Source organism: Thermobia domestica, chromosome 8, assembly GCF_964235325.1.
Source record: "Thermobia domestica chromosome 8, izTheDome1.hap1.1, whole genome shotgun sequence".
In the NCBI taxonomy this organism is placed as follows: domain Eukaryota; kingdom Metazoa; phylum Arthropoda; class Insecta; order Zygentoma; family Lepismatidae; genus Thermobia; species Thermobia domestica.
Window position 1 is genome coordinate 262,805,154 of NC_137461.1, and position 27,995 is coordinate 262,833,148.

Here is a 27,995-nt window from a genome sequence, read left to right on the forward strand (position 1 = left end):
GGCAACTCTGGACTGGAGGGGCAACTCTAAACTTAAGCCTCAACATGTACGCAATTATTGAGACATGCCACGTAAAATAAGAGTACAGAATGACTTAGGGGATCGTGTAAAGTAAGAAAAGTGAAGGAGAATGTGGTTGTCCATAAATGTTGAACTAACCTAACTAACCGAAATCAGTAACAAAGGAACAACGTAACAGATATTTCGTGCAGGTTTATAATAGTTCGTCAAATTTTAGCTTTATATTACCAGTACTTGTTCTATATTTCCTTCACACAGTTAACTAATTTTGATTAATTTAATATTTTATGTATAAATGAGCATTAATAATCTCGGTCATAAAAGCAGATTAATTATATATAACTTGGAATATATTCCGGTGTAAAAAGTGCTAAATATTGCAAACTGATGAGCTCATTTTAGAACACAGTTGTTTTCTAATGATTAAATATGGGCACAAAATAGCTATTTAGGGCATCATACTGACTCACTTGTATACCCATAAGATTACTGTCACCATTTATAATTTATGAATGTCACTGGCAAATCTTGACATAATTAATTTAAAAGTAAAACGCATTCCATGCAGCTGTTAAATATTAAACTCATTCTTTTTCATCTTCTTTTGTCACATGAATTTGACTTAAAAATAACATTGTCATTAAGCGCATAATAATTATGGAATTCACCACAATACATCATCTTTTATTTCATGTTGCGTTGTGCTTATTTGAGGACAAGAAATTGGGAAAGGCAAAGAAGTGGTTTAAACGGTGATGATTTTTATTATAATTAGTTACAGTTCGCGTGATTTAACTTGGCCCAGTTCTTTCTTTCTTGCACACTATTATCAGTGATGGAAAGGGGCGCCTCAGGCAAAGCCTAAATAGGCCACAAGTGCTGTATTAGTCAAATAACGAAAGGGAATGGTCAAATAGCGAAAGTGAATGAAAAGGGATTGTAGCGAGACCAATATGAAAAACGGATGAGTTCAGACGGCATGTAATTGTTTGCAACAAGCTGGAACTGCAAGAATGCGGAAAACGAGCAGGATCTGAGAGAAAAAATAAACGGCTGGGTAGATGATGCCTCCATAGTAATCGTGCAAAATGTAGAACGGGGTAGAGGATCTTGCAGAAGATTCTGTCAAAGTTTTACGACTGGGCAGGGATTTCTGCCAGGAAAATAGTAGAGGGAACAGGAATCTGTCGTAGAATCATGCAAAGAAGGAAAAACAAGTACGGAAGGTAGAGATGAGATATTTATGAAAAGAAAAGGGAAGGAAAAAGTTAAAGCACAATGCCGTTAGAGAGAAGAAAGTTAACCAGTATTCGGATGGCAAACCAGTTATATGTTACGAAGATGTACTCATAGGAATACGGACCCAAGCCGAGGTAGAAAGTCAGCTGCTGCAGAAAGGAGTGTCGTCGTTGATGCAGAAGATCACAAGTAAACAGATGATGATTAAGGGTGCCTATGCCTTTATCGCACCAACAATGGTAAGTATCTTTCTTGCGAATCTGGAAAAGCTTGCTGGGAGTAAGAGCAGTTCCAAACAGGATGCGATAGTATGTGATGATTTCAGCGCGAGACCAAGAGGAAATAAAGTCCCTAGGTTTGCGGTGGTGAGGTCCAACAATTGCCCAATAGAATTGACCAGCACCACGTCGGTTCTCCTGTTGCCAGCGTGTTAAAGCGAGATTATATTGTCTGTCGAGGAGCGAGAAGTAGCTTTGATAGGGTAGTTTGATAAAACAAGCCTTGCCATCAGTACATGCGCGTTTTGCGGCTAGGTCAATAATATCGCTGTGTTCCAATCCCACATGTGCACGGATAAATCGAAACTGAACTACGTGTCCTGTAGCCAGAAGACTGTGATAAAGATGTTTAAGATTGAGAATTAGCCAAGTAGCTTGAGCATTCCAGTGAATACCAGAAAGCGACTGAAGTACACTAAGCGAGTCCGTACAAATACAGGAAGAGGAGATTCATGGCTTTTGACATATAAGAGAGCTTGGCGAATAGCAAATGCTTCGCCATCAAAAATTGAACAGGAAGCAGGCAATTTGTATTGCATCGTAAGATTGCGAGCAGGAATAAAAACTGCTGCTCCCACAGGCAAATCGGGATATTTAGAAGCGTCGGTATAAATGAACACAGTGTCAGCCCGTAGAGATTGCAAACAATCTGTCCAAATGTGGTGGTAGACTTTAGATTGAAGCACTGGGTCAGAAATGGTCGGATAAGTCGGGAGAATAGCTGGGATTGTGAGAAGATTAGTACTGTACTGCCAAGAATAGCAAGGAAGAAGGGGGACAGTGTGAATATGGGGCTTTAAATGTTTAAGATCAAAGTAGGCTTGTAAAATCCGGGGGCGAGTAGTCAAGTGAGGTGGACGAGACGTACTGAAGAGGTGGTCCAATTGTTGCAGTGTCTCGATCGGTAAGGAATGTGTACAACCAAAGCGTGCTAAAATAAATTTACCAGCTAACCGGGGTAATTGTACGGTAAGCGGTACAGACTGGGACTCTTCAAGAAGGGCTTGTTTAGGACAGTAGCAAGGCTGAGAGAAAATGAGTTTCGCCAACTCATAAACTATTCGGGTCAGCTTCGTGTAAAAAGATCGTAGGGTAGTGGACTAGAAAATACCACCATACAGAAATTTTGCAACGAGACACTGTTTTAGGATAGTCAAAAGACTGAAAAGGTGCAAACCCCACTTTTTGGCAGAGAGACAACGAAACATACGAATGAAATTGTCCTCCTTCTGGGTTAAATAAGCGAGATGAGCGTTCCAAGTTAGTCTTCTGTCAAGAAATAAGCCTAGATATTTGATCACAGTTTCGTTGTGAAACTTGATATTGTTGATGCGAAGAAAAGTGGGAGGAAGGTGTTTCCGGCGAGTGAAGATTATGAATTTCGTCTTTGTCCAATTAATGTCTAGGCCATGTTGAGAGAACCAAGAAAGAAAAAGCTGAAGAGTACGCTCCAGCGTCTCGCAACCAGCGTCCAGGGTAGGCGTTAATAAGCGAAAACACAAATCATCTGCAAAACTGACTATGCGTACTGGAGCTGTATTTTGAGTGACAAAGTCACGAATGTACAGGTTGAATAAGAGCGGACTCAATTTGCTACCCTGGAGGAGACCCAGAGAAGTCGTGCGGCTAGCATTATAAGAATGCCCATTTTTTATGTAAATTTTCCTGTTGATTAAGGTGTTATGGACAATGCGTATTATCTTGCCAGGGATACGAAGATCGTGAAGTTTATGAATAAGGAGGTCCAAAATGACGGAGTCATAGGCGTGTTGTAGATCGATGCTAGTCGCCAAAAGATAGCGTCTAGTATAAAATGCATGATAAATGTCTAGGACAACCGAAGCAAAGCATCATAGGTGGACACATTCTTCCTGAAACCAGTCATGTTGGGGGGAAGAAGTTGGTGATGTTCAATAAACCAGGTGAGACGATTAAGGATTAAATATTCAAAGATTTTGTACGCACAAGGGAGTAATGCTATGGGACGAAAGTTCTCTACGGAGCCAACAGAACTTTTGGGTTTTAAGACTGGGACAATTAACACCTTTTTCCACGCGGAAGGAATGCAGCTAGTATTCCATATGTGGTTAAAGTAGCGAAGCAACAGAGTGAGACCAGAAGGTGGCAAGTGTTTATAATGATTATAGGTTAGACCATCTATCCCTGGAGCAGTAGATTTCTTAATACTGTGGAGTACAGTTTCCAATTTACAAAGAGAGAAGTTACGGTCAAGGAGAGGATCTGGATTACTAAAGAGTTGCTGTTGAAGAAGGAGGCGGTCATTATTGACTGAAGGCAGTGCTAAAGAGTGATGGAATGGGTCAACCCAACGTAAATCGCGAAAGCGAAGTGGAAAGTGCTGGTGGGACTCTCTGTTAGTGTAGTGTTTCCAAAAGTTCCAAAGCTGGCGGGTGGGTGAACGAGTGGAAAGAGAAGTACAAAAGTCCTGCCGACTCTGACGCTTAGTGGTATTAATAATACGTCTAGCACGGTCTTTGCTAGAGCTGTAAGTAAGGAAGTTGGTCCGAGAAGGATGGTGGAGAAAAAGGCGGAAGGCGTGTTGGCTGAGATTAATGCTTTGCTGACAAGCAGACGTCCACCAGATAGGTTTTCTGTAAGGAACAGGGCGAGACAAAGCGGGGCGGCTAGCAGAAGAAGAAGAAGAGGCCTGTTTGGATAAGGAAGAAGCAGTAGTTTTAATGAGGGAGAATAGCTGAGATCCAGAAGAAGAAAATACGTCAGGGGGCATTAGGGAAAGCTGATCAGCGAGATGATGAGAGTAATGAGGCCAGTTCAGGTTGGTGGCAACATGTTGTAGTTTGGAAGTGAAGGCGCAAACAGTGGAGGGAGAAGAACTCGGAACAGGGAGAAGGGGGTGAGTAGTGAAAATTATTGGTAAGTGATCACTGTCACAAGGAGTGAAGTAAGTATGCCAATCCGTGTCGATATAATAACGGTTGCGGGATAACGTTAGGTCAGGTGCACTATTACCAGTAACAGAAATTCTGGTAGGAGATCCATTGTTGAGAAAAAGATATGGAGAACTGGCTAAGGCTGTAAGGAAGATTTTCCCAGCGACATCAGTGCGATTGCTGCCCCAGAGGGTACTATGAAGATTAAGGTCGCCACCTATGTAATCAACATGTGAGTTGGTTTGAAAAAAATCGGTCCAAAAAGCGAGATCAGTATGAATCGATGGTGGTATGTAAATGTTAACAAAATGAACAGTATCCACCGTGACTCCAAGCATTTGGATATGAGGGGAATTGTGAGAAAACTGAATGGGAAAAGGTTTATGAGGGAGACCATGTTTGACACAAGTCGCAATGCCGCCATAGCGATCATGGCGAAGTTGGTTTATTACAGTGTAATGCTTGAGCTGTAGAGGGATTGTAGATTTACACCAGGTTTCTTGGAGTAGAATGAGATCAGGGGAAAAAACATTGATGAAATGAGAGAGATTATGAATTTTTCCGTAGACACTCTGGCAATTCCATTGTAGGACGGTAAGACGTCGAAGTCGCTGTTGCGCCATTTTAGTGAATGTCAAGAGAAGTATAAAGATTGGATAAGAGAGGTTCAAGATGAGCATCATATTTGTTTGTCAGAGGCCCACCAAAAAAGGTGGATAAACATTGTCGAAGTGCCTCCTTATATTTCTGGGGAGAGTGAGCGGAGGGATCTGGGAATCCCGTGCCAAGAGTGAAGGGTTGAGTGGAAGCCGGTACCGAATAAGAAGTTGAAAGGGAAGAGAGCTGCTGACTGCGAGGAAGAGGCAAAGTACGATCAGATAAGGCAGAAGAGGGATCAGATACGGGCCGTACAATCTTTCTTTTGTAAAGTTTGGAAACATCCTGGAAAGCTGGTGGAGCCGTCGAACGGTCGGCTGAAGGAGAGATGGGAGAGGAAGTAGAAGACTTCCGACGAGGAGGAGTATTTGTACAAGGTGCAAGTTGATTCCGTAGAGGGGGGGAAGAAGGTCCTGGCATATTGCGTCTTTTCTTTCCCGGAGGTGATTCAGGGACTATGATACGAGAGGGAGTAAACGTGGCTGGAAAAGTAGTAGATACAATACCAGCATAAGAGGATGTAGATGATGATGGCGGTAGGACGGAAGAAGTACGGGGGATAGTAGAGTGTGCGCCTGCTGAAAATTGATAGGGAGGCGAGCTGTCCGATGGTTTGGCAATAAGTGTGCAGGCCTCATTAAAAGAGAGTCGATTGAGGGCCATAAGTTCCATTATTTTCTTCTGGCGGGAGCGTTCCGGGCAATCGGGACTATCCGCCGAATGAGCTTGGCCACAATTAAGACATTTGAGGGGATTGGTGCACGTGGCTAAATCGTGGGGAGCCCCACAATGTTTGCAAAGTAGTTTATTTAGACGACAATTGCGTTTAAGATGCCCGTATTTGAAACAGTCCTGGAGGCATTGACGGATCGCGGGAATGTATGGGAATACAGGGCGGCGAACATAATATAGTTTAATGTCCTCAGGGAGACGTTGGGAATTAAAAGTAAGAATGACAGTTTTAGTGGGTTGAAGTTCGTGTGTGGAATCTCTACGATAAATTCTCCGAGCAGACGTGACCTGTACGTCACAAGAGACATCAGTAAGGAGGTCACCCATTGTGACTTCAATATCTATATCCCGCACAACACCAGTAGAGTATAATAGATGATTCGGTATATAGGCAACCCACTGATTTTGAGGGAGAACGGGGTGATCCAGAAAAGAATTAGCTTCGGCACCAGACCGAAAGTGAAGTTTAAGTAGGTTACGGCCAAGTGGTGTAATAGAGTCAATACCAGGTATATCAGCAAGGTATAATTTCCTACTAATAGCCATGGTATGCTTTTTCCCGATATCATCAATAGTAGATTTAAGAAAAACATAATAGGGAGCCAAATGGGTAGAGTGATATTTGTTCTTTTCTAACTGAGTAAAATTAGTATCTTTGTTATAATAGGTAGCATTAGGTGCTTTTTGGCGATGGAGATCAAGTACAGAAGTATTTTCATTATCCGTAGAAAGAGTGCAAGGAGGGTTGGGCTCAGGAACCACTGAAGTATGAACAACTACATTAGGATTGGTGTCCATGTTGACTTCTGAAGTATCCGTAGGTGGGGGAGGTAATAAAGGCAAATTAGTATCATCAGCCATGCTGGGGTTTCAAAAAGAAACCCGCAAACAAAAAGAGAACACCCAGCAAGAGAACACAAGTCACAGAAAAAACCAAAAGAAAAGAAATGAAATATATAACACAAAAGAAACACAGCACTAAAGATAACACTTGAAACCAAACTGCAAGCGTGTTCACTTCACGACACTTTCAAAGCGAATCAACTTGGCCCAGTTGCCTTGCACAAACTCAGCGAAAAACTGGACGACCGTAGCGTCTCTAACACGCGACGGCGTAACTAACCAGTCGATCTGACGTCACCTACGTGTAAATTTCGAAAGTATTAATCCCGTCTCACACGAATTTGAACTAAGGCCTCAACCTAGGTTACAACGTTGCTTAACTCAAACTTCCATGCAATTTCTTTTATCCTGAGGAGATGTAGGGGTCTCAGACGATACTAGGTCGGTTTTAAAACTAGGTAGGTTTTACCAGCAGAGCCTCTCGTGATCGCTGTATTAAACAGACGAAAAACACTTGAGGAATGTGTTACGCACAGGGCAATCAACTGTCAAATAGGCTATTATTGTTTTTCTATTTCACAATATGAGTTCATCCGAAGAGGATGAAATAGCCGTAGCAGCGATATCTGCTGTGTTGTTGACACAAAATCCGCCCTCCTCTTCCCCAAGAAACGAGAGACAGAGGAGCTGCTGGACCAGGGAGTGAAATCTTCTCCGCAATAATGCACAGGAAAAGGCCGTATTTTCAGTGGTGAATAATGAACTACTTGCAGAAGATCCTCGTTCCTACAAAAAAAAAAAAAAAAAAAAAAAAACTACAGAATGGACTATTCAGAATTCCATACGCTATTGAAATTAGTAACTCCGAAAATTCGGCAGCGAGATACGAACATAAGGGAGACTGTATCAGCTGAAATAGATCTGTAGATCCTTGTATCAACCAGTTTGTAGAACTGAAAATCAAATGACTTGTAATTATGTAATTACATTTGTTCACATCTGTAGTCGGGCGGACATTACTTACTTCACTCCATACCTTCTCTACGGTCTTTATTCTTGCAGTTTTTTTAAATAATATAAATCGTGCCTCATGTTATACAAAAAAATAATATTTTTCATATGACTCTATTAATATAATTAATGCTTCGCTTGTCCAGGCAGCATTGTTTTGAAATTACAGCGAGAAATAAAGTTGAATGTTGTCAGGCGCTACTCTTTTCTGATTGGTAGTTGTATGGAAGTCCAGAAGAAAATAGAAACTGCTTCTATCTCTTCCAAGTCAGGATCCAAATAAAGACAGTAGAAAATTTCAACGTGAGCTAAGGGCAAGTTACTTCTCACACGATCGTTAAGTAAGGTCGTTAGTTTTAGATCGCGAATCGCAACCTTGTTTCAGTCTCGTCTGAGATAGCCTTTACTCTTTCGCCTATTAGTTGCATTTGAGGAACAGCTTTTTCTGTTGACGTACTTCGCGGAACTTAGATATTTTAAAAGTGAACGAGAAAAATTTGTTAATCGACTTTTACTTTAAACATTAAAAGAACTTTAAAAGAAAGAAAAATCTGTTAATATAAAAAAAAGTTGGAAAGGAACGTCCGGTCCAGAGACAATAGAAGGAAAAGAACATTAGCATATTTGATCTTTCTGCATTACATCTAAGGCAGCGCCTCCATTGCTTCCGAATGCGAATGCGAACTGCGAATTCATGTGTCGCTACTAGATCCGAAGTTTTGCGAATGCGAATGAAGTTGCAATGTGAAGCAATTTATGTTCAAAACTTCAATGTGAAATATTTTTGCTTGAAATTTCGTACCTTAAAGTCTTGAGAGCACGAAGAAGACGAATATGAACAAATAGCATATTTTTATCAAGAAATGAGGATGGAGAATTGTCTCAGCTAGAGCAACAAGAAGAAAAGTTTTTCGAGTATTTTAGAATGACACCTGCAACATTCTATTACATACTTCACAAGACAAAGAAAAATATACACACCTTCCACTCCAAGTTCCTTGCTTACATCTACCCATAATTAGTTCATGACGTGTCGTTTGTGGTAATCTGGATGAACTTGGTTCCACAATGGAACTTTATCAAAAACATAATTTATTAAAGCATCAACATCTATTTCCATCTTTGTTTTTATTTTTATTTTATCTCTGCACCTCATAACGTCGTCTGCTTTCACGCAAGACAAACTTTCTTCTCCCACGTAGCGCTCAATTCCTCTGCAGAGGACTCTTCATTCGCACGAATTCGGACAAACAATCCCAGCTGGTTGGGATCGTTCGCATTCGCATCTTTTCATCGCTTTTCGCAATTCGCAGGTCGGAACTAGTCGAGGCACTCCAATTTATTTACATGTGCTAGGAAATTCACAGTCGTATTCGGAAGCAATGGAGGCACGGCCTAACACTGCGATGCTAAACAGACGAAAACAATCCGCCGTTTACAATGACAACCCATGACGTCACGTTCCAAAACCGATGGAAGCGCCATCCACACACGACGACACTGATCCCACAAGCCGAGAGCGTTGATTTGTTCTTTCGCTGTGCAGACGATCCAAACTGATTTCAATAGCGTATATAGGAAGTTCTTCGTCTATATATATTCTTGTCTGTGTAAGAAGGACTGTCTGCTAAGTAGTGCTGCCAGATTATTATTGTAGAAGCATTTACAAGCGGTCTGATAAACAGCATCACTGCATTATTTTTCGCGAACATTTTCAATCGGCTACGCACATATAACAAGTAAGTATTAATATATCATACGAAATGCGGTAGGGGAATGAAATACACCAAGTGTTAGCAGTTACAATTAGTCATGGCTAGAGGCATGAGTTTTTCGCAATGCGCGATAAAACGAAATGCGTCAGAATTAAGTAATTTTCAGTTTCTTGACGTTTTATGATATTCTATGTGTACTTTCATTGGTTTCCGTTGCGCGACAAAACGCGAAATTGGCAGTTTTGCGCGAAATTTCTATCAATACACGAAATAACACGAAATTTTAAAAAATATGTGTTCATTGATTTAAAAACGCCAGTTTTTCGCTGACTGAACGGTAGAACAGTGCATTTTAGGTGATTGGGGACGCTCAAAGTTATTTGAAAGACAAGAAGCTAATTTTGAAGGCTCAGTTAAGTTTTGTTAGTGATAATTGTGGTGACCTTGTCGATTTTATAACTTTCACTGAGACGGACAAACCTCCAACAGCACATCTGTTGAGTAATCATCTTGACAGACTGAGTACTCGATTGAACGTTTTGCGGCAGGGCCTCTTTGCTGAAAAAACTAAAGCACACGTAAGTTTGTTACCAAGTGAAAAGAGGTCTAGTGTTGAATGTGACTTTAAAAAATGTGCAGAAAGATCATTTTTCAAGCTTTCTTCCCAAAGAAAAGACTCCCAAACTACAGAAATATATGATGCTTTGGGGAAGTTATTTGATCCTTTTGTAATTGCATGTAGTAGTAAATCAGAAATTGTTGCGTTAAGTTTTTTTTTAAAAAACAACTTTGCCTTCACTTAAAAAAATGCAAGCATCTGATTATGAAATACCGTATTTGGAGTTTCACAAAGTGGCCTATGAACTCTTGACAAGTGATTCGTCTGGAAAGTGCAGTGTAATGAGTATTTTGATTTGTGATTGTTTGAAGTTTGTTCTAAATGAACTTATATATGTGTGGCCTCCAATAAGCAATGTCAATTGTGAGAGTTTTTTTTTTTTCAAGTATAAGCTGGTGATAAATGACCCTTATGTTTAATGCTTAAATGTAACTTGTGCCAAGATCTTTTCAGAAACAAAACTTTCCTACTCATAGTAAATTTAGATACTGCTTTTCCTTCAGTTTGATTTTTTAAAATATAATTTTCTATAAGTGAAATTTACAATATCAAGTGAAATATTCTGTGTATTTTGTATTTATGTAATTAATGGTTTATTTCTGGAGTGATCTATAAATAAAAGGAACAACTTTAAAAGTGCCAGGGACTATCATATCCACAAGAGCTACAAAATGCGAAACTTTATTTAAAGAAATGCGTCAAAACGCGAAATTTTAAAATTCTTAGTGCCAAAAACTCTTGCCCCTAGTCATGGCTCATAAATCAACGAGTAGTATCTGCAAAACCATCGACTATTATTTGCCTTATTTGCCTGCTCATCAGGGCCATATTTACACCAATATGGACCAACATGGGCCATGGTCCGAGACTGCAAATCTCCTCGAACCAGTTTTGTTTCATACTCTCGTTCAGGAAATTTCAAAAATTTGTTCTGCGCCCGCATATGAATATGACACAGGATTTTAACATTTGTAAATATCCAAACAATAGATTTTTACAAGAGATAATTAACATTTTATTTATGAATTATTATTCTTTATTTTTATTTTTTCCATTGTTGACACTGTATTCTTTGATCGAAATTTCAAAACTTTTTCATTGTTGGTTAACTTTCAGAATTACATACAGTTTTCAAATTTTATCACCCAACCGCCAGCACAAGTAGTTTATGACCGTTATGCTTCACAGATCTTATCAGCTGAATGCCATGATTAGCCAGTGTCTCAGATTTTCTACATTGTATACATTTATTTCGGGGAGGAGGCGTTTTCTCGTAATGGGCCGGGACGACAAAAATATTAATACAGCCCTGCCTGTCACTATTTCTTTTTTTTTTTTTTATTTTATCAACACTGTTTCCTGCCTATTCCTTGTTGTTTCTGTGTGTATTATCAACAAATGTAACATCACATATGATCTAGTTCGAAATAGCCTATCATATAGGATAAAAGAATTATGAATAATGAACTGAGATATTAACTTGAACTGGCTTCCATTTTTACATAAATTATTAGAAAAACGGGGAAAAGAAAGAAACGAAAACGTTCATCACTTATAATTTGTTTCTCTTACTTGCTTCGGTGCTGACGGAGAATCTCTAAGTCAGTGTTACTGAGTGGCTTGAAGCTTTCACCAGTTGGCACTGCAACATAGATACCTTCGTTTTTCAGTTGGCTAGGACTACTAACGATTTCCCCATCCAAAGTTCGAAGACTGAGAAAGAAAAATATCATTACCCAATTAATCATATTTGTTATTTAATTAGCACAAAGACAGAATATTGAACTAAAAACTAATATATATATATATATATATATATATATATATACTAGGGTGTCCCTTATTTAGGGTAATTTCGTGTTGCGATACGCACACCCGCTAAATGTATTTTGTGACCGTAAACACGCAATAGTGACATAACAGCTTCCTGCGAGAACGTTAACCCGTACCGTTGACGACGAAATCATGAAATGACGTTTCCACATTATACGAGGGAGGATCAAATTAAAACCTTAAAAGTGCAATTAATGTTAGAATGTAACAATAAAAAGGAAATCTTACCTCTTATTTTTCAACGTAGTCCCCTTCACGTTCAATGCAAGTATTCCACCGTTTCGGAAGTGTATGGATACCACGGTAGAAAAATTCTTTTGATCGAGATTGTAGCCACTCGTGTACCGCATTTTTCATCTCTTCATCACTATTGAAATGTTTGCCGCCTATCGCTTCTTTGAGTGGTCCAAACAAATGAAAGTCACTGGGGGCAAGGTCTGGTGAATAGGGTGGATGAAATGAGACACTCAAATTTGATGTCATCGATAGTCTCAACAGTCAAACGGACAGTATGACATGGGACCCATCTTGCTGATACCTTATTGAAATGCAAAACATTATGCACAATGTGTTGAGCTGAACCAAAGCTAATCTTCATTATTCTTGCGATTTCTTTCAGGGTAATACGCCTGTTGTCCTTTACAAGCTGTTCCACTAGCGCAATGTTGTCGTCGGTCACTATTTGCGGTGAGCCCCTCCCGGTCGAGGAGCATCCTCCACAGATGTTACGCCACTTTTAAACTTCCTACACCACTCGTATACTTGCTGCAGGGACAAACACGAATCACCATACTTTGCTGCCATCCTGCGATGAATTTCAATTGGTTTCACACCTTCACTACTCAAAAACCGGATTACCGAACGCTGTTCTAATGCGGTGCATGTGGACAGTGGGGCGGTCATCTTGCAACTGCTCCTGTGCTAGTCTGCTGGCGCTTGTTTGATTAGACCAGCGTTGCCAACATCCCACGACATTATTATCGTACGGGCACAGTAAAATTATCGTTTTTTACATAAAATTACCGTACATCTTTGTTTGTAATAGAAATTTCAAGTATTGCTGTGCTTTAGCTAGTATTATCATCATTGCAAGCATAATGATAATAGTAATAATGATAAAATAATAATAATAATAATAATAATAATAATAATAAAAGAAGTAATGCAATATAGTAATTGTATGTACTTACCAAGCGAGATGCTGAATTACGAATATGCCTCTGATAATGTTCACTGTGCACTTAACGATGACATTTTACACAATATACACTGTACATTATATACACTATGTTACACAAAATTAATTTTGAAAATCATCATCATCATCATCATCACCATCACTACTTTCTGCACATGTGTCACTACTAACAACATTAAATAAGAATTCTAGGTACAACAACTGCAGTATTAAATAAGAATTCTAGGTACAACAGCAGCAAGAGAAAGAAGTGATGCCACCCTTGTATTATACTAGGTAATAACAACTGCAGTATTAAATAAGAATTCTAGGTACAACAGCAGCAAGAGAAAGAAGTGATGCCACCCTTGTATCATCCTTATTTAATACTTCAGTTGGTTGCAGACAAGTCATTTTTGCAAATGGTGAATCTGAGCAGAAATCAAAACGTTTCTTTAGTTCAGAGCATGACACAACCAAGAATTCCCTGCAGTGTGTCTTAAATGAATGTACAGCTTCTCTTGTCTCTTTGGAACTTAATTTTTGGGTCATTTGCATTACTTTGACCCCTAGATATATATTCTCTAACGGTGAAAAATAATTTTTGTTCGTTGGATCGACCTTCTCGAGATCAGATCGAACAACGTAATGCTTGTCTAAATACACACAGAGAAGTTCTTTATATATAAGGCTCACTTTTGTATATAAACTAGGAATCAAAGTCTGTTCACTTTGAAACAGTTCATTTAGTGTCACAAACTTTGGAAGGATCCATTCCAAAAAGAAATAATATAGCTTCATAGTAGGATCATTCAAGACACTAAGTATGGCTTGTGTTGTGCCTATGTGATCTACTAACAAAGCATTAGTAAAATACAATGTTAGAGGCTCCCATTGTTCTATAATTCGTCGCACGACTTGCAATAATGACAGCCAACGGGTTTGGGAAGGCCTTAAAATGCAGTGAGGATGAACGTTGCAAAAGTCCTGAAATTCATGCAATTGTGCTTGCCTCTTACTGCTATGTTTAAAGAAGGAATAAATGTTTCTTGCAAGAAGTTCGCATTCACTCGGAAGCTGTTTACAAGCTTCGCTTGCACACAAATGAAGGGAATGACACATGCACTTTTGTATCGTAACACCAGGAAGAATATCACGTAATTTCTGGGCCACCGAATTATTCTTACCCATCATTGTGTTGCACCCGTCACTTGAAAACCCGATTATATTACCAAGAGGGACACTGGCATCTTCAAATGATTTGATTATTCCAGTGAATAATCTGTCAGCAGTGGCACCTTCATTAGCAGCTTCTGGGTTCTGTCCCGAAAAAATCTGAACTAGACGCCAAAACCGAGTTTGAACAACCCCCTCGTTTTCACTAAAAAATCTCACACAAATGCACATAATCTTCATAGTGCCTATATCAGTAGACTCGTCTACAATTATGCTAAACTTACGCGTTTTCAAATATTGTGCTAATTCCTCCGAGTGCACTTTCCCAATAACATGCTTTACTATGTTTGTCGCTTTAGTGCGTCCTAAAGACACTCCAGCATCTATTTTAGAGTCAGGGAAACTCTTCCGTACCATAGCACTTAAATGATCGGCCGTTCGAAGTGAAAGATTGTGTTCCGCTATAAAACCGCACATCCGTATTTCCGCTTCATTTATTTCTGTTTGTTGTGTATCCGCGGGCTGAATAAACGAAAGTATACTTTTCTTTTGAACAGATGATACACCCCGTTTATTATTAATGTGCTTTTTCCCTTTCGCGTGATTTTTTTTATCACGGTTAGTTCCGCTGTAAATTCCATATTACACACGATGCACTTCGCTCTTTTGGAATTGCCACTAACAGGGGCAAGCCACCCCTTAAAATCACTGTGGGACTCCCATTCTTGCCTGTAATTTTGTGATCTGTGCTCGTGTTTCACTGTTGACTCGCCTCTTCTTTGCTTAATTTTCTCGGGAGTACCGAGATTTTCCCTCTTCACTGGTATTTCGTCGTGGCTATTCCCAGCACTGTTCAAATTTGATGACAACTTTTGTCCATTGGATGCCTGAAACAAGTCTTTTATTGTTCTCTTCATTGTATTGTATAATCGCGCCAAAACTACGAATGGCTTACTTTAAAAAAAAAAAAAGCAAAACATACGAAATACGAATTTCACGAAAGAAAGTATTACTACCGCACACGACACACGTCTTCTTATGTTTAAACCAAGAAGGCAACTAACAAACTAAATAAGAAATACAAATGTATTTTTCTATACACGTTCAGGTTAAAAAAAAAACAAAAAAAACAAAAAAAAAAACAAAAAAAACAGTACAATAGCGGTGATCTACAAAGCATATTTCTACAACAACCAAGTCTTAGTAGTCGCTCATCTTTTATTTCAGGAAGATGCTGGAGTTGCAGAAATAACCAATTTTCACTTTTATGTTTTTATTGCCTTCTGTCTTTGCTGGCCACGAACCCGTGTTAATTCTGGTAGAAACAGGAAGAGGCAAAGGGTCGAGTGTTATACATTGAAAGGTCTTTTTTTTTTATTCCTCCACAGAAATGACATGCCATTAAGCACCGATGATAAAAGGGAATATGAGAGGTCTCGACCTTTTCCACATGTTAAAGCTATCCTTGTTTTCATAAGGGGCAATCTTCACTCGATTGGGGACTTGGAGCCCATCAAGCAAGGAGTTTACATCAGCCTCCTTTAAGAACTTTCTCTTTACACTTGGCGTCACGCATTGTAAAATTGTCCTTCCCTTTTTGATTCGGATGGAAAGAAAACAAGTAACCTCGGAGACAAGAAACATTCTTCCAATAATTTTTCATAAATCTAAATAAGAAAAATACACGTTGCTAGGGTTTCCTAAATTATCGTGTATTTTAGTATTAACGTGCATAGACTATCGTACATCGTACATGATGCAAAATTATCGTATGATCCGATAATTACCGTACATGTTGGCAACGCTGGATTAGACTTCTGCCACCTACTGAAGAAAGAGAATACTGTTAGAAACAATATTGCCAACTTTCAAAGCAATAGCATAACATTTAAAATTTATAATAAACTTTTAAGGTTTTCATTTGATCCTCCCTCGTAATATAATTTAGAATGTCCAACCGTGATAACGCAGAAACTAAAAGAGACAGATAAACAAAACTTTGCACGAAGCAACGGACGGGCAAAGGATGACATCTGCCCGTCTATTGACAAACAACGCCGGATGAGCAGTGTTGCCAACCCAAGAGAAAGTTGAGTTTCTGTAAACCGAATGAAATAAACAGGATATCATCATTGGAACAACAATGAAAATAAAGACCAAAGAGATGGTAAACGCAGATCAGCGTTGCAAACTTTTCGAGAAATAACGTGAAACTTGTTAAATGCAAATGTCGTGGCAGACACAGGGAGTGAGTTAGGGATCTACTAACGTTTTGTACAGCTTAAATTAAATATTGACAAAAACTGTTTACGCTGACTCCAAGTCTAGAAGGGTCCGTTGAACAGTGTTGCCATCAACAGAAGAGAAAAGTCGAGTTTTGTAGCATATTTTAAGATTAATATGCTTTTGGAAAGAAAATAATATTAATACTAGCGCCACTTTGAATGTGTGGTAAGAGGAGGAACTAGTATTGACTGAAGTTAGTTAACGGAGGCCCTTATGGCCATTGGAAAATTGCATCAGACTGAGAGCACATGCTCTTGTTGAGAGTCGAAATAGTGCAATCTTAATAGCAAGCAAGGACTTTGTCTTCAGAATTATTAAGTTGGTGTATTGTATAATTCAAGACATATTTAGATAAGTATTTATAGTTTTTCCTGAAAAGTGGCTAGTGACATTAATTGAAGTTGAATGGACGTGTTAATTGGAAAGTTATCAAGGCACTATTTGCTGTTAATTAATAAGTGTATTTTGGAATTTCTTTTCCTGTTTTAACTGGCAAAATGCCTGGTGATATGCCTAGTAACAGGAATATTTTTACTAAATATCAAAGGTATAATCTTTATAAACATTTAATGCTAAGAAATTAAGTGAAAAAAGGAAATGGCAAAGTGTGATCTAAAGAAACATTTAAAACTAGTTACCATTGTTCGTCGAATGATTATGTTCTCAATTATTGTGTAAGTGTTACAGCAATTCTGTGTATTCACGTAAATTTTGAACAATAATTATTAAAACGTCCAGTGAACTAGTGGAATTAGTGGAGTTTTCTTGTAATTATATTAAAATTTTGATAACTTGAATTCTCTCCACAGTTTTCATAATAGTCTAGTACTCACTCAAGTTCCTTTATAAAGATTTCTTTTTAATAATTTTGTGTGGGTCCTATGACTCTGCACCACGGCGTCTTTGTTAATTTTAAAAAAAGGACTTAAAAGACAGGCGTCGACACTGTTTGAAAAAGGAACAATAACTCGGAAAAGGTCACTAGTGTAGCATGGTTTAAAACCTAAAATCAAGGCGATAGAGCATGAGGAGCAGTACTTGGTTATGTGAGATCTATAAGTCACGTACTGACCGACATATTGTTTATCTTGTTAAAGCTGAGAAGTAAGGCTTGTAAAAGATGGCAATGCTGCACAGTAGGTCAGAGTCCTTACAACTTGTTCAAAATATGAAAACAGCGTGCAATTTGCGTAGATTTATGCACTCGTGGATTTTTGAGGTCGCTGATAGCGATGATGACGTCAAAAGTGAAATGTTCAGAATGGCTGATCCAATTTGACGAACAAAATATGTTCGGAATTCTCCAAATGGGCTGGCTGAAAATAGAGTTTGTTATATTTGTTAGGTCTCTAATAACGTTTTGGATGTCACAATTGTAAAATTCAATATACCGGAACCAATACGATGGGTATATGGACGCAAATGGCTATTTGTAGAATTTCGTAACCATTTTGCCCTTGATGTTGGATCCAGTAACAGGAACCACTATAGAGTTGGAAGTGGTACCTGGAAGTGGTAATACTATAAACAATTGCAGATCATTCTTGAATGCAAATGGGGGAGCGTGGTGGCTCAGTGGCAGAGCGTTCACCTCTGGTGCATGGGGTCCTGGGTTCAAACCCTGCTCCCGCCAAGTGAACTTTGTGGTGGACAAACACCGTGTGCGTGGCTTTCCTAGGGGTTCTCTCGTTTCCTCCCATTTTCTTCATTCCATCATTTCATTCATTTCTCATCATCACCGTCTTCTTTAGCCTAGCCGGCATAACCGTAGGACATAAAACTCAAAAATTCCACCCCATCTTTTTGAATGCAACATGGAAGGCACAGTAACGTTGCTGAAACTAGAATATCTTATGTCCATGTTAATTAACTCTCTGCTTGGCCAATATCGGCGTATGCTGTGAGAAAATAAAATAAGAGATTAATTTGAAATATGTTGAATTGTAGGGCACAAGTAAGTTTGCGACACTGATCTTCGTTTACCATCTCTTTTGTCTTTATTTTCATTGTTATTCCAATGATGATATCAAATTTAGGTCATTCAATTTACAAAAACAAAACTTTCTCTTGGGTTGGCAACACTGTACATCCGGTGATGTTTGTCAAAGAACATGCAGATGTCGTCCTTTCTCTAGTTGTTTCGTGCAAAGTTTCGTTTCTCTGTCTCTTTTAGTTTCTCCGTTATCACAGTTGGAAATTCTAAATTATATTATAATGTGGAAACATCATTTCATGATTTCATCGTCAAGTCGGCACGGGTTAATGTTCTCGTAGGGAGTTGCTATTTCACTATCTATGTGTTTACGGTCACATAGAATACATTTAGCGGGTATGCGTCTCGCAACACTAAATTACCCTAAATAAGGAACACTCTAATACATATAATATGTATTTGGAAAGTTCATTAAACATCAAGAATTGTCTATCGAATCTGAAAAAACGATTAACACGTAGAAATTTTGAATGTGGTGCGTAAGTTGTCCCTTCTTTTTCAAATGTTCCGCTGAGGAAGTTCATCTGGTCTGTCCTTCCTTTCAAAAAACTTCGTAACTCTTTTTAATACGTGTGTTTTAAGTGCACCACAGGGTTTTGCCTGTCCAGACACTATCTAATCTTAGAGGGCCTTATGCATAGGGATGCAGGCGAGACGAGACGAGACGAGAAATGGAAAAGTCTCGTCTCGTCTCGCAGCCTCAAATGTTGGTCTCGTCTCGTCTCGCAAATGTGAAGTCTCGTCTCGCGTCCCGCGCGAGACTTTCTCGCAGTCTCGCATATATTCTGGTCAAAATTTTGCAATGTGTTATTCTATGGCTGTTAATGAATGATGATGTGATATTCTGTCCGAAGGCAAGTATTTGACCTAAAAGTCCCTTGGCAAGCTGAATCCTTGGTGGTTTGCCATTGCTTTCCATGGGATGAATGTTCATAACATCCTAAGGAGACAGAACCTAAAGTTCAACATGGTATCCGAACTTGTGTCCCCTCCGCTCCAAATTAAAAGAAAAGTTGTGCTGGAATTTGATTCCTGGACCATTAATTTTCGTCAAATTAACCCTTTCCGGTACCCGACTTTTTGGGCTATTTTTTAGACTCAGTCATCGTCACTATTTATCCCAGGATCATGGTTCATACCTCATTCTCTTCAGAATGAAGATGGCTTTCAAATGGTACCACTTGCATGCTCATACCATATACCAGGAACGGGAAAAATGATGTCAAAGGGAAAATTACGGAGGGAATTTTTTCTCGCACTTTGGGCCCCTCTGGAGCGGCCCTGTGTGAACGTGCCCATCTAAAAAATCTGATAAATAGTACTTGGTATACTAAATGTGTGTGCCAAATTTCAAGTTTCTATCTTGAATAGTAAGGGCGGAAGAAATTTTATCAGGAATTCCCACCATGCCCCAAATTACCGTAAAACACCATGATCTCAGGTAAAAAATTTCCTGAGACATCCCTAATTACCCTAGGGTCATGTTTCGCCCATCATTCTCTTCAGCTTAGAACTGCCTTTCAGGCGGTATGACTCACATGTCTCCATCATGTATCTAAGGCGGGAAAATCCCGAAAAAAGGGATTTTTTGGGTCTAAATATCCTTTTTTTCAACTTTTAGCCCGTCTGGATTCCCCTGTTTTAACGCAGAGATATGAAAAACTCTGATAAGTACTACTAGGTGGGCTGAATGTTTATGCAGAATTCCAATTTTCCAGGTGCAAAGGTAAGCCCGCAAAAAAAATATATGAAAATGCCCAATATTCCTGTATACAGAGGGAAATTTTTAAACATTCCCTGAGATATCCCTAATTACCTTAGGATCATGGTTTGCACATCATTCTCTTCAGAATAGAACTGCCTTTCTGGCGGTACCATTCACTTGTCTCCATCATGTATCTAAGGCGAGAAAATCTCGTGAAAGGGATTTTTTGGCAAAAATTTCCCTTTTTCAACGTTTAGCCCCTTTGTACCCCCATGTTTTAACACAGAAGTACGAAAAGAAATCTCGTAAATACTCCTCGGTGGACTGAATGTTTGTGCACAATTTCAATCTTCTAGGTGCAAAAATAAGCCCGCACCAAATAATACCGAAAATGTCCAAAATTCCCCTATACAGAAGTATATTTTCATAAAACTTCCCTGACACTTCCCTAATTACCCTAGGGTCATGTGTTGAACATCATTCTCTTCAGAATAGAACTGCCTTTCAGGCGGCACCATTCACTTGTCTCCATCATGTATCTAAGGCGGGAAAATCGCGAAGAAATGGATTTTTTGGTAAAATATCCCTTTTTTCAACTTTTTGCCCCTCTGGATCCCCCCCCCCCTGTTTTAACGCAGAAATCTGAAAAAAATCTGGTAAATACTACTCTGTGGACTGAATGTTTGTGCAAAATTTCAATCTTCTACGTGTAAAAATAAGCCCGCCAAAAAATAATGAACATAGACCGGCCCCGCAATATTAAAAGAAAATATATATTTTAGAATTATGACGTCATCACCTCCTATGTCTCGACGCAGGAAGGTGTGAAACCATATGTAAAGTCTTCTACAATGCCTCTGGACTTGAAAAAAAAACGGACGAAAAAGCTCAAATAGGAGAGTTATAACGCAATGTACCATGAAACATCCCGTATGGTACAGATTGTACCATGGGATCCCCAAAGGGTTAATAACATAATTTACAGCAAAACCAGCATAAATTGTTGCCGGATCCAACATTTTTTTTTCAGCTTAGAGGTCTCCAGCAATATTTGGCTCTTCTAAAATATCGTCGCCACTATCAACATTTACACGTTTTGGTCGTTTCCTTGAAGGGTGATTTTCCATTATAAAGATGTTTTTATACCACCAAAAGCGCTTGTAGACAACAAAAGAAGAACTCACAACACAATACGACCCAATTCTTTTGGTTCGTTAGCGCTTGTAGCAATGTTGCATTATCGCATTTTATCAACTTTCGCTTTCAACTTATATAGTGTTGCCAGATCTAGAAAATAAAATTACTGACAGATATAGGGCCATTCCTACCATCTCGCATCAAACCTATAGGGCCATCCTACCAAACCAGTGTTTGAATTAAACTTCCGAACTAGAGGGGGATGTTTTTGATAAATATATAGAAAGAAAATACTTATTCCATGTAAAAATATCATGTTATTTCTGCGAGCCGGACCCGAGATAAACTTTGACGAGAGGGGGTTTCCCCGCCATCCCCCAACATAAATCGCTAGTAGTAATGTGAAAAAGACAGAAACAACAGAAATATCACATTTTGCAGCAATATTGAGTCTTATTCGCTTTTCAGACCAAAAAACAGAAGTTCATGTATTCGTGCGCGCCCGCGTGTATATGTTTGTGTCGCAAAATAAAGTCCTAAATCGATGTTGTAATAAATTTCCAATTTACAAAGCTTTTCTTTTTTAATGATGTTTAGAAACTAAAGAAGGCTTTAATTCTCAAAATCAACCTTGAATAATAATAAATCTCATAAAATGTCTATTGCTCCAATCACTTTTTTGTTCCTGGAGGCATTAACGCTCAACTTAGAAAATTCAATAAATGTAAAATCACTATAGGCCTATATATAATTACATGTAATTCATAAATGTTGCGAGACTGCGAGAAGGCTCGGAGACTTCTCGTGCGAGACTTAACTGAGTCTCGTCTCGCGTCTCGTCTCGCATGGTTTAATCTCGTCTCGCGTCTCGCATTAAAATTTTCAGTCTCGTCTCATGTCTCGTCTCGCAAATGCGAGACGAGACGAGACTTCCCGCGTCTCGCGTGCACCCCTACTTATGCAGAGTCGTTCTGAAGCGTGATTAGTGCCGTACTATAGGGAGTCCGACTAACATATTTCCTGTACTACTTAGACCTTTAGTATGATGCTAATCATACGTTGAAACGACTTTCCATAAGGCCCAGGAGCTCTACAGATTCTGTATTTGTACATTTTTGAACTTGCTTTAACAGAAAAAATATTAATGTGGGTGTTGTATAAAGATTTAATCTAACAATATATGTGTACAGTTTCTTTAATTATAGAAACAATTTAATTTTATTATTGTTATTTCTAAAAATATAGGTGAAAGTACTTGAAAATTACTTATCGTATTCTCGGATGTAGCTCAATACTACATGGACGCAGTGTCTTGTAGTATTGGACCCCGTCCCCAACCAAAATTTCTGGATGCTCACCTGGTTTAATGCATATTTCATTTAGTATAACTGATCAAACTGGATGACGTTGATCAAATGATGATCAAATGATGGTGTAATGCATAATTTATATACTCTGGCTATTCAAGGGGACAAACGAGTAGCAACCATCCACCAGGTGAATGCTAAACTTACAAATCTATGAGAGTCAAAATGTAGGAAACAAAACAAAAAAGTATGTAACAAAACTCCTTCTGTGGATTCTGATGAGTGTGTATCTGTAAGTATTGAGTAAATGTCATGGATCTAAACATCAACTTGCTCAAAGTATAACCGATGAAAATGGAGGGATCATCACCAAAGTTTTCTAACATCCAAGATACAACTCATCGATGCTACAAACATTTATTCAAATTGCTGAATATTGTGTTTGCACCCCTACTTGATTATTTTACCAACTTGTAATATCGATTAACGGAGGAACAACGAATTGTGCTTTCTCAACCTTTTTCCTTGGAGGAAGTGAAGAAAGCTATGTTGATAGCTAAGAATGCTAAAATGTCTGGCATCGATGGAATAAGAGTTGAAGTATAAATCTTTTTACCATCTAATCGGATTCATGCTTACTGAATGGATAAATTACCGTATGTCTTGCAAGGTAGTTTTCAAGGAGAATCATTTCGCACTGCTGTCAATGTGTTTTCTTCCAAAGAACTCTCAGCTCTGTATACTGGCGGATTATCGACCTATTTCCTTATTGATACGCGATTACAAAATTATGATCCAATATCTTAGTGCACAACCTGTCATTACCAACTTATTGGTTTTCTACAGTATGGTGACTACCATATAAACACGCTCAAAATATTCTTGATGATATCCAAGACATCATTTCCTACCAGCAAGATGTTGATAATTGTGAAGCGGCCTTAGTTGCCGTGGAATATTCTAATGTCTTTTACGTATTTATTTAGCTGCCTCCAAGCTTATTGCTTTGAGGCACAAGACCAACACATGTACAAAATGAAGATCGCAGGTAGCAATTGAAGCGAACAGTGGCCAGACATGTGAGAAACTAAGACTACAATTCAATATGAATGGAGAAATCATTCGACAGCATCTCCATCAACTTGGGAAGCACTTCAAATTGGGTCGATGGATCCAAATGATTTGACTCTGGGCCAGAAGGCAATGCGAGCAGACACCTGTGTTTCTTTGCTGTCTCGTCTGAGGAAAGAGCTATTTCTGGACACAATGTTGAATGTGATGAGAAGTGGGTCCTGTATGAAGGTTTACGGCACCGACATCATTGTCTAGCATCCAATGAACCGGTTCCAAAACAGCCGAAACCAGCACTGCACCAGAAGATCCTCCTGTGTGTTTGGTGGACTGCTCGCATTATCGTACATCAGGAACTGCTACCAGTTGCTCAAAGAGCATCAATGCAACTGTGTACTGTCAGTAGTTGAGCCGTGTTCAAGAAAAATTCAAAACTCTGGATCCAGCACTTCTGATTCACAAAGGGATCCTCCTGTTACAGAACAATGCTAAGCCCCACGTGGGCAGGATCAATGCTAAGCCCGGGACACTATTCTACACTTTGGATGGTAAGCACTATTACATCCGCCATACTCCCGGACATTACATTGTTCGATTATCACCTGTTAAACTCCTTGGACAATCACCTTCGAGGACGCCAGTTGAAATCCCTAGTAGATTTGCAAAATGCACTTGATACCTTCTTCGCTACTCGGCCCACCAAGTTCTACCGCGATGAAATCCATGGCCTTCTAGAACGTTAGCAGAAGGTCGTCGATGCTGATGGAAACTATTTTTGATCTTCCAGGTACGTCTTGGTGACATATCAATATTCGAAGGTGTTAGGTGAAAGAGTGACAGAACTTTCTTTGTTACCTTTATATGAGTGTGTTTCGTGTCCAAACTAAACTCGAGTAAAATGTATGTTATGCCTTTGGGAAAGTCGAATGTTATCACTAGCACATCTCCTGACACGCTTCAACAGTCAATTAAAATACTAGGAGTGAGTTTTTAAATCTCACTTGACTGAGAGTATTACTGATAATGCTAGCAATGATGTAAATCGCTAACCTTATGTTCTTGATCAACATCGATTTCGTAGATTTTGCCTCTTTTTGTGCGTTTATATGGTGTGTCTTAATTATGGTATATTACACAAGTCTTGCCCTTTTGTATGTCATCTTCCAGGACTTAAGACAGTTGAGGGAAAATTTATATGGAAACCAATCATTGTGCAACAACGTTTACGCCATCGGACTAAATTTGAAATATATGAATTGCAGACCTAAGCCTTATTATCTAAAGATGTCTAAGTTTATTCTATATGCATCCTGTCATCCTACTGGTAACTGGTAAGCTCCTAATGAACTTATTACATCGTGTCCCTTAGACGCACCTTTCTATCTTGGACATCTCCCACCTCAATATAATTACCAGTACTCTATGAGGTTTGTTATAGAATATATGTCAGTGCTTCTCAACCTAATTCCTATCACGACCCCCATTTGATCACATACTCTTGCCAGCGATCCCCTTATAATTTCTGGTTTGTAATAAGCCTGAGTGGGATTTTGAACATTAGCGGATATTGTCGCACTAGTGAAATCACACTATGCTCAGACATCTCTTTAGCTTTCAATTTGAATCATATTTGAATATGCAGGTTTTGTTGCATTTGTATTTTTTCTGGTATTTCAATATGCAGTTCTCATTAGTTTCATATCGTACCTCTTTCATTTGAATTGATTTTTAAACAACTCTGCACCTGTTGAAAAGGTTTACTAGACATTTTTTTTGTTCTTAAGACTGTGCATAAAAATAAAAATATGCCTATCAGAACAAAATTCAAAATAATATTTAAAATATTTTCCGGTATTAGGTTCTAATAATATTTATTTTTTCCTCTATTTTCGCGACTTCTACTAAACGCTCTCGCGACCGCCCTAGGGGTCGCAATCCACACGTTGAGAAACCCTGCTATAGGTAATCTAGCCGAAGCGCCAACCATCACAAAACTGTATGGAGCTTTTCAACAAAATTGCATTCTACTTTACTATAGCTGTTAACTATTCTCATTGGAATTGGCAACGTATTTGGCATGTTTTACATGCTGGTTATTTGTCTTATTCGAGAAAGATGTTTCATTTGTCGTGCTTCAACTTTAATTGATTTGGGATTAGTGACTCTGATCTGTGTGCTTCTTGCACTTGAAAGGATACTATTTAAATCGTCTAACTGAATGTAGTGCAGCAATAGTGGTGTGACCTCAGTTTTGTCACTATATGGCTTATTTGGTCATACTACTTCTACGGCAATCTCTATAGACTTGATTATTTTTTCTGATTTTACTTATTTTCAGAGCACTAAATACCGTACTGTTATTTGGCTGATTGCTAACACTGTTTTGTATTGTTACATGAATCTCAGACGCTTATTCATATTACATATACCATGTTTTTGAATGAAGTTAGCAAAGATTTCTTTTGCAACATGCAGTAAGTTATTTGCACAGTTTTTCGGGTTTCCTAATAGCTAATAGCTATATAATAGCTATATAGCTATATTTGATACGGTAACTTTACAGTTTGTCTGAAATATTCAAATATGGCATATGGTCAGGAAGTTCAATACCTACTAAAGTAACATAATTTAAGCCCGTCTTTGTAATCGTAAAATTAGAAGAACATAGTGTACTATATCAAACTCACCCAATTTACTCATGGGTGTTATAATTAAATATTTTTTACGCCAAGAGTGACTTTGCTTTAACGTAAGTGATAGAAAGCAAATTATTATACGGGCAGTTTTACGGTATGGAGTCAAATTTTAAAATAAATCGAACGCTCTCTATTTTCTCTATATCCAGATAACCCCTAAGACTTCCGATAGATTTTTGGGCATCTCTTACGTCATTTCCGCAGAAACATGGCGCGAGATCGTTTTCAGTGGGCGTAGTTTAAATAACTTTTCCAAGTAGACTATATGTATTTCATTAATATTGCATATATATATAAAAGAAATAAATGTATACTTATTCCGCACGCTGTTCTTCTAAAATAAATAATAAAAATGGTGGAAATCCTCACTAAATTCGTGAAACCATTCAGGAATTTTCTCCATCGTGACAAAATTATTAGTGTTCGTTTTCTGTAAGAGCAAATCTGGTTCGAAGAATACATTAAACTCTAAGTTAATGTCTCATATACCCTCAGTGCTGGTAAAGAGACATTAAACTCAAACCGAACTATCCAGAGATTTGCATCTGGAGCACTATAAAATAAATAAATAAATAAATAAATAAACGCTTGACACCTTGTCTGCCACCATATCTGTTGGCTGTTGTCACCTGTCAGCCTGTTCCTCAGTAATATTGTTTTTCGCATTTGTTCTAGGTGCATAAATGTGTGATTTTCTCTGTGTATAGTTTTGGATATACTCGGCATGGACATTAAATTTTGACTGCTGCGTCAGATATGTGTAATTGCATACACAGCTATGAAACAGACGCAGCAGAAGTACAATATATTATTTGTGTATGAAATTTAATACACATGGCAGTCTACGCATGAAAAAATAATAAATTCTTATACTAATCTAAACCTTGAAAGAATGTTGGAACAGAATACGAGGGGTATCCAAAAAGTAACTTTCCCACTCATGCCGTAGCTAGGAAACCGTATGTTGCGCGAAGCAACTGCGTGCACGTGAGAGAGTAATGCCCCTTTCACATTATCCGGCGAATTGCCGGATCCGTTTCCGGCGAATTGCCTGACGAGGTAGAAAGACATTGCAAGCAATGAAGCTCTTCACATATGTGCGGCGGTCGCCGGACATTTATCCGGCGAGCAAAAACAGCCAGATCTCCCTGCTAGAATCCGGCGCGGCAAATTGCCGTGTATAGCCAAGCGGGACATTACAAGCAGTGTAAGGTTATAGCATGGCTCATGCGCCAGCGGTACTTCCTTAGTGCTCTAAGTAGCGTCATGACAGTGGTTGAAGATGACTTTCCTATTCCAGCTCCCGCCGCGTGTGAAATGCGAGCAGTGATAAAGTTTTTGTATGCACAGGGCATAGTGTCAATTGAAATCTATGCAGAATCGTCGCTTCACAATAACGGAACTCGGGTGTCAGTTTTCGCAATTTCCCACTCCTTATTGCACACCAAAGTCACGGAGTGCCTGTTGTTCAAGAAATTGTGTGTCAGGTGGATGCGAAGAAACTGATTCCAGAACTCAAAGCAAGCCAGCATCTGCTATTACACCTCGAGAGATTCCTGTCAGGTCAGCTTCAGCATTTTCAGAATG

At 38.8% G+C, this 27,995-nt stretch overlaps 1 protein-coding gene across 11 annotated transcripts in view; it reads right to left on the bottom strand.

The window, feature by feature from the left end:
• LOC145693591 (uncharacterized) overlaps window positions 1-27,995 on the bottom strand; it is a 506,014-nt gene that overhangs the window by 471,302 nt on the left and 6,717 nt on the right. For 9 of the 11 annotated variants that reach the window (XM_081769709.1, XM_081769703.1, XM_081769706.1 and 6 more), the window contains one exon: window positions 11,600-11,740. The exons of 1 other annotated variant lie outside the window; for it this stretch is intronic. In XM_081769709.1, the coding sequence (XP_081625835.1) occupies window positions 11,600-11,740 (141 nt within the window). Of the gene's footprint in view, window positions 1-491; window positions 643-11,599; window positions 11,741-27,995 lie in introns of those variants that run through there. One more of the 11 variants, XM_081769712.1, reaches the window with a different exon arrangement.